General features: G+C 50.8%; 4 protein-coding genes across 4 annotated transcripts in view; 2 read left to right on the top strand and 2 right to left on the bottom strand.

Moving 5' to 3' along the window:
• Positions 1-4880, bottom strand: part of LOC126571526 (uncharacterized) — a 6652-nt gene extending 1772 nt beyond the window's left edge. The window contains exons 1-2 of the mRNA XM_050230103.1: positions 4758-4880; positions 1-4315 (exon numbers count right to left, since the gene is read on the bottom strand). The exon at positions 1-4315 is cut by the window's left edge and continues 342 nt beyond it. Of these exons, the coding sequence (XP_050086060.1) occupies positions 1-4264 (4264 nt within the window). The 5' untranslated portion in view covers positions 4265-4315; positions 4758-4880. The remainder of the gene's footprint in view (positions 4316-4757) is intronic.
• A 153-nt stretch (positions 4881-5033) lies between these two features.
• LOC126571530 (peptidyl-prolyl cis-trans isomerase G-like) lies at positions 5034-5979 on the top strand. The gene is made up of 2 exons (XM_050230108.1): positions 5034-5770; positions 5828-5979. Exons 1-2 carry the CDS (start codon positions 5075-5077, stop codon positions 5903-5905), a joined length of 774 nt encoding a protein of 257 aa, XP_050086065.1. The 5' UTR covers positions 5034-5074; the 3' UTR covers positions 5906-5979.
• LOC126571531 (39S ribosomal protein L41, mitochondrial) lies at positions 5925-6557 on the bottom strand. The gene has a single exon (XM_050230109.1). It carries the CDS (start codon positions 6469-6471, stop codon positions 5995-5997), a length of 477 nt encoding a protein of 158 aa, XP_050086066.1. The 5' UTR covers positions 6472-6557; the 3' UTR covers positions 5925-5994.
• A 50-nt stretch (positions 6558-6607) lies between these two features.
• LOC126571527 (uncharacterized) overlaps positions 6608-10000 on the top strand; it is a 5114-nt gene continuing 1721 nt past the window's right edge. Inside the window, exons 1-5 of the mRNA XM_050230104.1 lie at positions 6608-6691; positions 6772-8142; positions 8211-8702; positions 8777-8870; positions 9562-10000. The exon at positions 9562-10000 is cut by the window's right edge and continues 169 nt beyond it. Of these exons, the coding sequence (XP_050086061.1) occupies positions 6823-8142; positions 8211-8702; positions 8777-8870; positions 9562-10000 (2345 nt within the window). The 5' untranslated portion in view covers positions 6608-6691; positions 6772-6822. The remainder of the gene's footprint in view (positions 6692-6771; positions 8143-8210; positions 8703-8776; positions 8871-9561) is intronic.

Genomic DNA, 10000 nt, shown 5'->3' with positions numbered 1-10000 from the left:
TCGCCGACGCGCGTGTCGAAACGCCAGAGGGAGTTCGTTTCCGACCCCGCTGCACTAGTGCCGACGTTGTTTGCCGTTGCTGCTGATCCATCAAGAGCAGCTGATGATGCTGCAGATGGGAGTCGTCCACGTATCCCTCTTGCTGCGAGATAGTGTTCGCTTGCATAGCCGACTCGAGATCGACTGGCGAGTCCTCGTACTCGGAGGACGCCATCTTCAGTGCCATTTGCACCAGATCTTCGCTGAAGGAAGCATTATGTTCGATTTCATGGGTAGTACCTTCGAAGGGTGTTTCGTCACCCGTCACACCAACACCAATATCGTCGGAATCGGAATCGCTCTCCTCCTTCTTCTTCTCACCGGCCACCATTTCTGCCATCATCAGCAACTCCGCCTCATACGGGTCCGTTGGTAGCTTTTCCTGAATCTTTTTGATTTCCTTCATGATGCCGTTGGTCGTATTGCGAGTCGTCGGGATGAAAACGGGCACGGGAATGGGCAACGGAATCGGTACCGGTACGGGCGTCGGCATCGAGTACATAAACAACGGTACCGGCACATACATCGGCACCGGAATTGGGATGATGAGCTTACGCTGCAGCCAACTTTCTGTCTGGCATCCGACGTCACACTGCACCGGACGACAGCTCACAGCCTTGGACTCCTGTTTCGGCTTACACATTGTGGCGATGTTTGCTACTTGCACTGGAGTAGGCGGAATCGTGACAATCTGCGTTTGAGTTTCGATGGTATGAGCGACCGGGGCTGGTGAATAATCATCTATGGGAGTATCAATCGGTGCCGACGATGTTGTCTTACTAACGGTGATCGGAGCTAGTGCTGGTACTGTTGATTTATCTTGCACGGATTGTGCAGCAAGTGGAATCCGTTTTATTGTAGTTGTCGCATTGAGGTTTGGTTTGAATGCTGCCAACGAAACGCACCCAGTGGCGGGGATGTTGGTGAGGGGCTCCAGTGCTACGCGCAGTTGCGGCAGCTCGTGCAAACTGATTCCCTGCTGCTGGATAGTAGCCGCCTTCGTGCTACTTCGTACATTTCGGCCGCTAGCAGATGCCAATGTATGTACGGAAGCTATCACGGGCACACAGTGTGGATTGTTGTTAGCTGCTGTTCTTGTCGGACGCTTTCCTTTAGCTTGATTTACAGCTTCCACTTGTTGCTGCTGCTGCTGCTGCTGCTGCTGCTGCTGCTGCTGCTGCTGCTGCTGCTGCTGCTGCTGCTGCTGCTGCTGCTGCTGCTGCTGCTGCTGCTGCTGCTGCTGCTGCTGTTGCTGCTGTTGTTGAACATTTCCAAGCTTCCGAACTCGTTTTGGTAACCCTGTCGGAGTGGGTTCTTGCGTATCAGCCCGCTGTTGTGCATCAGACAATGGTGGCTTACCGAACATGCTCTGGAATAGCATGACGCACTGGTATGTGCAGAAGTTACGCAAACTCGCATCACTCATCGTCAAGTGATACTGTGGCGTTTTCACCACGCCACAGTGGTCGCATTGTGATTCCTTCATCGCGATTGCATTCAAAGAAACTTGGCTCAGTTGAAGACAATTCAACGAACAGAGCAGCGTGTTGCTGCAGCTCTTGCTGATCATATCGAAGTTGTACTTCTTCACCTTGCACCAGCTACACGACTCGATGATTCGGTTCTTGCTGATGTACAGGTTCATGCATATCTGCGTACAAAATGCCGACACCTTCTTGGATGCATCTTTTGGAAAAATTGTGTACGATTGGCCGACTGCCTGACGCTCAAAGTAATCCCCGCACGTGGCACACTCGTCCGGGGTAATGTTGCTGACGAATTTGAACGCGGAAAAGCACGGTGAGCTGCAGAAGTAGTGCTCCTTCGTTTCCAATCGAACGATCACGCTGGTTGGCTTTTTGTGATTGCACACAGAGCAAATCTGCGGCTTCTTCTTCGTGGTTGGTATGGTTGCATACTTGTAGCGCTGGTGGCAATCCAAGTTGCAAAATTCACGGAAGGTACCCTTTGTACTGCCACGGCTGACCACAATGCTGTCACCTTCGGCTGAGATATCCCTCTGGCAGAAGCAGCAGTTCTTCAATTTCTTCTTGTACGTATCCAAGCAACCGGCGCTGCAGAACTGGCACACGTTAAAGCCAAACCGCACACAGTACTTGCCAAGGCTGGTGACGGACACTGCATTCTGGCACTGGATGCAGTGTGACCCTTTGCTATTCTGATAGGACGCTAGGCACCTTTCGCCGCAAAAATCCATCGCTTCCCACTGCAACCGGTGTTCGGAGGTCGATACAATTAAGATCGAACAGTGACAGCATCGACGCTCGAATGAAGCTGCACGGGCGACGCGCGCTGCTTCGATCTCCTCTTCCGTTCGCGCTGTAATATTGGCAACGTCGGACCGCGGCTCGGTAGGAGCGGCTTTCGGCATCGTACGCACACGTACCGAGTAGCGCTTCAAGCGGAACAGCTGCGGATGTTCTTTCATTAGCAAGTTTAAGCAGTCGTTCTGACAGATGAACAGTTCGTCCTCATCCTGGTTGAACGAAAATTGGCACGGTTTGTTATCGAAGCATTGGATGCACCGCCGTGGTTCGGTCATCGGTGGAACTTTCTCTTCAATTGTGTAACGCGTCTTGAGCAGGCAAAACTTCTCCGAATTGATGCTGGTCATGTGCTGAACACACTTCATCTCGCAAAGGTACCGCCAGTTGTTGTCGGTAGACTTCGCTGAACGATAACGAAACTTGCAGAGCGTTTCCCGCGAGCAGCGTTTGCATGTAGCATTGTATTCGAAAATCGGGTAAATGCCTACCTGGTTCTGTATCAGTTCGAACTTGCCCGGAAACGCACTTCGTAAGCTTTGAACACAAGCGAACGAGCAAATATACTCCGGCCCTTGTGACTCTCCCTCGGATGGAATATCGCGCGTCACGCTGTACACGCAGATTGGACACACTTGTTTGCACTGTGCACAGGTCACCGACACGACTGGTGTTGATAGTTCTCGAATTTGATTTGCTCCCGCTGGAGGCTGATTTGCGACCACGATGTCATTAGCGCTAGATTCCGCTTCGTTATCTCCAGTCGTGCCTCCATCTGGGATCTCAACAGTATCCAAATGCTGCTGTTCGTTCTCTAATGCTTCAGTTACTGTTTCGTCCTGTTGGGCTACTGCATCGTTTATATCTTTTCCCGAAGAGTTCACTGTTGCTGCAGCTTCTGCCGTTTCTTCTGCTGCTGCAGTTTCCGCAGTTTCCGCAGCTTCTGCAGCTTCTGCAGCTTGTGAGGCTGCAGCTCTCTCTTCTTCCTCCTGCTGCAATTGCTCCGCAGCAGCCTTAGCGTTGTCTGCCTCTTCTGTGGCGGCCGCTTGAGCCTTCTCCGCTTCCGAGATAACTCTCTGATGATCCGGAAGCAGACTGATATTTTCGTTTTCACCTCCTCTTTGCTCTTCTACTACACCAGCAGTTTCATCGCCCGTCTGTTCCGAGCCATTGGATTCGTTTCCGAATTCTTCTCCCTGGGCGTGCTGTTCTTCACCCTTAGTGACTGGCTCATCCGTCTGGGCCAAAGAAGCGTTACTTTCCTCGATCCGGCCACTATCTTCTTCGTGTGAGGATTGTTCATGTCTCACTTGATCGAACGGATCCACGGCATCGGTCGATCGATCTCCATCACCATCATTCCTTGCGTGACTCTCGTCCATATCTCTCATCTCTATGTCCTGAAGTTGGCACGACTCGTTCATGCTATCATCGTTATGTCGTTCTTCTGCTTTCAAACCTTCGGAGTCAATAGCAGCGGTTGATTCGCTTGTCGATAAGTTCTTTTCTTTGTTGGGTTCAAATTTGTTTTCGATCATATTAAGCCTCTCGTCGCCATCGGACTCGTGCTCTTCGTTTTGCTCAACCACCGTACTCAACTGTGGCTCAAAACGATCCGTCTCGTCGTCATCCGGAGGTTTGTGTTTATCCTCGCCCGCTTGCCCATCGTCTTCAACCAGCTCTTCCACTAACTCCTCTTCTAGGATCTCTTCTATCACGTCTTCCTCGGTCCCTGCGGCGTCTTCCGGCAGGGGTGTTGATTCGTCCGAGGTAAGCAAGTCCCCTTCAACGTTGGTCGCCGCCGTCGACTCCATCGGTGTGCCGCTCACCACACCGCCTTCGTTACTTGTACCAGCAGTATCTTCATTTGTTTCTTCGCCAACGGCTTCTTCGATTACCGCTTGCAGGCTAACAACATTTTCATCCTTGTTCTGTTCCATCGTATAACGAGTTGCTTAGCCACCCGCTAAACGGAAACTACAACTGTTTGCCTAAAACAAAATCAAAGAAAAGGAAAGTTTGAACAAAATATTCCAACGTTTATCATCGAGATCATTCCAACGCTTATCATATTTTATCCCACATCATACGCGAACTCTTCAGAGAGTCCCTATCAAGCGTAACAATAACAACAAGAAGACAACACTGTGGGCTCAGCGCGTCGTTTTTCGCGCGTTTGTTGGGAAACTTAAAATCGCATTCAGGCGGTTCCAGCCGTGTATGGTGGATGCTGGCCGAGGTTTAATTTCATCGACACCCGGCCTTTTTTCGACAAAATACATTTTTCGAGGGCTCGCCGCAAGTCCCGCGGACAGACCCCGTAGTGAGCTGGCCATCTCAGTAAAGGCTTGCCGAAGAAGGCGCGTTCCTCAAGCCAAGCCACGCAGCGACGCTAGACGGAACGGTGGGTAGCGCCCTCGGAGTGATATTTACCGGTTTTAGCAATCGGATTCGCATCCGCGGGGACGGCGAGCAATAGCACAACGTGCGCTTCCGCTCTAGCGCTGTAATTTGACCAAGGATTTACGATTTTCTTCGAAGATACCAACACGCAAGCCGCCGTCACAAACAAGCGCACACCATTTTAATTTTCACTTTGACAGGCCTCACGGCGTTGTCTTTTCCCGCGGCAGGCGCGGCACTTTTCCCAACCCAACCCTGCATGGCTTGGTTTGGCAACACTGGGCTCTTCGGGAAAAGGGTAAACAAATCCCCTGGTGGCCGTGCAAAGTGTGTAAAACCGGAACAAAATGCCCCGTTCGTACTCGAGATCTCCCTCACGATCGCGCCGATCGGATCGCAGCAGTAAGACCACAAAAAAGCGTCGTTCACGATCGCGGGAGTATGACAAAAAGTACCAGCACAAAGATAATGGCCGGAGACGGCGGTCGGATCGTTCAAAGTCGCGCTCCGTAACTCCGTCCTCGTCGTACCGGCATGAGAAGAAATCGTCCTATCGCGGCAGATCCAAGGACCGGCACTACAAGGGGTCTACCCGGAGGAAATCACCCTCGCGCGATCGCTACCGGAGACGCAAATCTCGCGAAAGGGAACGCTACCGCCGATCGTCCAGCAGCTCGCGCTCCGATTCCTCCAGCAGCTCGAGCAGCAGTTCCTCCAGCAGTGCCAGCGGTTCAAGCACACGATCGTCTCACCAATCGCGAAATTCAACAAAACAGGCTCCCACAACTAGCCGAAAATCACCGCCGAAGGAATACGTTTTCAAATCATTGACGGAATCTGATGCTGTCGCGGATGCTTTGGAGAAAACCACCAAAGTAGAACAACTTGATGCCGACGAGTTCGTTCCTCAAGCGTTCATTTCAACTCGTAAGCAGGCTGCCACCCCGGCCGGCAGCATAGTCATAGACCTAGCTTCTCAGACTATCAAAATACCGGCAGCAGACAAACCGGTGCTCGAGGAAGATCCCCTCTTCCATCCCTTGGTAAGCATGACTGTAACGTACTTTAGTCGGTCCAATCATTCTCTTGTCGTTCTGCAGTTCTTTCAGGGTGAGGACGATGAGCGGATGGCGCGATGGGTTAAGAAGCTGCATTCGCTACGACAAAGCCTACTTTAAAAGGAACCAGTCGGATCTCTACTCTGTACTACTCTCCCGGAATAAACCTAGTTTTATTGACTGAAAACAATGGCATGCAGATGCACGACTTAAAACATATCGGACCCAGTTTTTCTGGCCTTAATCCATGCTTCTTCCTTCGTGAGAGCCTCTTCAGCCGATGGCTCCGCCGGACTGCCATCCTCGTTCAGCTTGCCACTCTTCCAATCATCGATAATCTTTTGCGAGTACACGGCGTTGAACAGATCCTGGCTGGTGAACTCTGACTGCACCACATCCGGGGCCTTGTACGAAACGTAGGGTTTCAGCTTGCAGCCCTCGAGATTGGGCACAATTAGCTCCGGGATCCGTTCCGGGATTTCAACAAACTTTCCGTCCACCGTGACGCCGGTATCCCGCACTCCGCGTTTGTCGATCGGCATGTCTGGGTAGAGATCGGGGTTCGCCGCTCGCTGTTGTTTGAAGATTCTGGTTCCACGTTTGTTGTACAGGAGAAACTTGCGAAAGTTCTTCTTTCCGCTCAACGATGCCGTGGTTGAAATGCTTCTCCGGATAATGTGGAACATCTTGTTTGCGGTTTCTGGTTCTGGAATTTCACGGGACTGCACAGGACACCCCCCAAAATGTGATGAAACGAAATTGAAAAAGAAAATATGTTTTGACAGCCACGAGTGACGAGCTGGCAACACTGGGCTTGGGACAGTGACGCTAAAAATAGCGAGTTTGTGTTATCTCCGGAAAAAACGAGGAAATCACGATATTAACTTCCAAAAATCGCCCTCCTCGGTACGTTTCCCATTGAAGAGCGAGACTAGTGACGTGTTTTTCATTGCTTTGAAACCATCCGTTTCATTGTTTGACCACAGGAAGCATCCAAAACCTGCACCCCTGGCGCGCTTGGCTTGCGTCGAACAAAAATGGCGCGCCGGACGATGGAAGTGGAAATGACACTGAATCTGGACTGCTGGGAGGATGTGCTGAGCCCGGCACAGAAAGCGGCCTACGAGAAGGCGGAAAAGGAACACAACGCAATCCGCAGCAAGCTGCAGGCGATCGTGGAGGAAAGCGGTGGAACGAACATATTTTCCGGTGAAGTGTTCACCGCCTACCAGGTGTTGGGACCCGTGCCCGGATTGGATCAAATTTCACAGCCCGTCACTGCACTGGCCGCCAAGAAAAAGATACATTCACACGCGCCACCTCCTCTGGCACCACTAGCGGGCTCAGCAGTAGTATCCACTTCAAAGAACGCTGCACCGGCAACGCCAACGGATACAGCGACACGACGAAGAACGCGCCAGTCGGTCCCGCTTTCGGACGATGACTTCCGGGATCCGTCACCGGTCATGCCGGACGACGATGAGGAAGATTATATGCCACTTTCAAAGCGCATGAAAGTCAAGGATAAGAAATCCCAGGAAGAGGTTGTCAAACCGTCGAAATCGGTGGATACTCCGAAACGAGAAAAGGCACTGAAATCCCCTATCCCTCAGACGAGCAGCTCCAGCTATGGCAGTGGTGGTGCCGGGAAACCCAACGAGTACAATGCCGTTGGAGGTTTGCGCGTAGTTACAGGCGACAAGGAGAAGAAACGTGTCACCGCCGAACCCTCCATGGTTGTCGATCTGACTTCGGACGATGCCACCAGCACGGCGGCCGATTCGCGGGAAATCTCTTTTAGTAAAATCCAGGGCAAAACGTTCCCCTCGCTGGTGGTCGTCGCAAGACCATCGCTACGAATGCCGGAGAAGGTTCCGAATGATCGTCCGTCGCTCGATGCGAGGGTAAAGTCGGTGCTCGTCTTTTCGCCCGGTAAATTCACCGAGTGGCTCATACAGCAGGGTCTACTGAAATCGGAACAACAATGTAAGCTACATCCCAAGAAACCGCTGAAGCTGGGCATGTACTCGGATGTGTCCAAGTTCATACATTCCGGCGGATACGTATGGATCAGTGAGTGCTGTCCGGCACGGTTCACGTCGGTCTTCAATGGTTCGCTGTTTGAGGAGTCCTCTCATGCTCCGGCGGTCCTGCTGAAGCTGATCTATCACTGGGCCTGCCAGACGAGTGTGGCCAATGTTGCCAACTGGGTGAAGGTGGACAACATGTACATGAAGCGGTTCTATACGCTGTTACGCTCCGTCTGTAGCGTTGCTCTGACCCAGCACATGCCAGTGCTTGGTGGCCTTGGAAAGGTGGTCGAAGTTGGCGTCATCTCACTTGGAACTACGAGCCAGGTAACGTAATTCCCAGACTAAAAGGGAGAAACAAAACAATAACATAACATTATTGCTTCCTTCTTTAGGACGGACAACAGCGGCAGGTCAAGGTCGAGGTATTGGGCGTGCTCGACCGAGAAGCTAAATTGATTCGCCTTCGCGCCGTAGATCCTCCCAGTGACGGAGATCGCAGCTACAAGAAACGGTTCGCGAAAATCTTGGAACCTCTCGCAGACTGGGCACACAAAGAAAGCCTTATCGTCACTGACCTGACTGTTGACAAGGGCACACTGAACGGCATGGGCTACAGGCATGTCCTTCAAACCCCGACTTCTGAAGCCGCCTTTAAGAACAGCAATGCGAACGTTATGAACTATCTGCGTAGCATCGTGCCCCGTATGTTCCAAAGTACCCTATCGCTGCTCTCGCGGCAGATAATTCAGCAGTTTCTGAATGAGCTAGTATGGCGTGAGATGTACGGTAGCACACCGGCCACCACCTTCGACAATATTTTGAAGCATATTGCTGAGCAGGTTCGCTTGGATAACAAGGAGAGTTTGCTTACGCGATTGACTAAGGTAATTTGCAAGCTGGGTTTCTGAGCTGTATTTAATTGAATTAATGTTCCTCGGTATCTTTCATCCCTCATCAGGTGTCCACTGATCCGTTCCGTCAATGGCAGTTTGATACAGAAACTCCAGCAGCACAGGATTCGCCGAAACGCGGACGGAAACCCAATCAGTCGGGTATGTTTCCAACAGACGTTAACGTTGCCCTTTCACAAACATAGCTCAGTTCTCACGCCTCACGACAAACCCTTTCGAAGTGGTAGCATAATGTGTAACAAGATCGAGATCGATAGTTTGATCCACGAAGCAAAGATTAAGAACTTTCTGCCACCAAATACGATGCGTTCGTAGTTGCGTTTTGTGTGTCACCCATAATCACTCACGCATCACTTGTTTTCATTTCTTTTTTTTCTTCTTTCAGCAGAGTAAAGCCTCGTAAAGAGTGATTTAGTTTTAGACACACGCATTTCCAATGCTGCCCTGTGTCAGCAGAAGGCCCGTACACCCACCTCTTTCCTCTTCCATTTCGTCCCATCTTCGCTACAGAAGAACTTTTTCCCATCTTCTCACACGTATATGCGCATTACGGTATAAGGTGTGGCTGGCTGGTGCGAAACAAAACTAAATGAGAGCAAGTGATGGGTGATGAGAATGGGACCGAAACGTATCGGTAACGGATTATCGAACTACGTTAATACAAGCAAACCACTGGCGCAAACGCAAATAAACCTTGCTAGTTTTTATCATATTTTTAAAAGTCTCAATCATTCTTAAAACCTTAGTTTTGATGCTTTCGTTTTTAATACTGAAAGTGCTGCGACTAATCGATTTTCTGTCTAATTGTCGAATTATTAAATGTTACGCGTAGTAACACCTGATAAGGCTACCTTGGCACCGATTGAGGCAACCGTCAAATCAGCAGGGCAAACCCACAAACCCCTCGTAGCTTCGGTTCCTATACAGGCGGATCCACCGAAAAAGATTCTGCTGAAGAAGGTCAAACAGGAGCAGGAAAGTGCTTCTCTTGCGGCAGCCGCCACTAGTAGCAGCAGCCATGCCACCAAAACAGCACCTAAGCCTGTGGCATCGCAGGAGCTAGTTAGCAACAGAATTAGAAAGCAGCAAACCATGGAAAAGGATGAAACAGTGGCGCTAGAGTTGTACTACTATGGTATTGTAGGTGGAGAAGATAACAGTGAACCGCAAGATTATCAGCTGCCAAAGAAGCGATTTAACGTTGCTTGTCCTGAGTGTCCCGCTGGGATCTTCTTTACCAGCAACGTGGAGCTGTTGGATCATCTTCTGCG

Source organism: Anopheles aquasalis, chromosome 2 (assembly GCF_943734665.1).
Source record: "Anopheles aquasalis chromosome 2, idAnoAquaMG_Q_19, whole genome shotgun sequence".
NCBI classification, from domain to species: Eukaryota; Metazoa; Arthropoda; class Insecta; order Diptera; family Culicidae; genus Anopheles; species Anopheles aquasalis.
The sequence above is the reverse complement of the archived record's forward strand: the minus strand, read 5'-3'. Positions and strand labels throughout refer to the sequence as shown.

Bases quoted from the DNA above. Each gene is read 5' to 3' on its own strand.
- LOC126571530 (XM_050230108.1), top strand. From the start codon at position 5,075: ATGCCCCGTTCGTACTCGAGATCTCCCTCACGATCGCGCCGATCGGAT. The intron at 5,771-5,827 runs GTAAGCATGACT...GTCGTTCTGCAG, and splicing joins ATCCCCTCTTCCATCCCTTG to TTCTTTCAGGGTGAGGACGA.
- LOC126571531 (XM_050230109.1), bottom strand. From the start codon at position 6,471: ATGTTCCACATTATCCGGAGAAGCATTTCAACCACGGCATCGTTGAGC.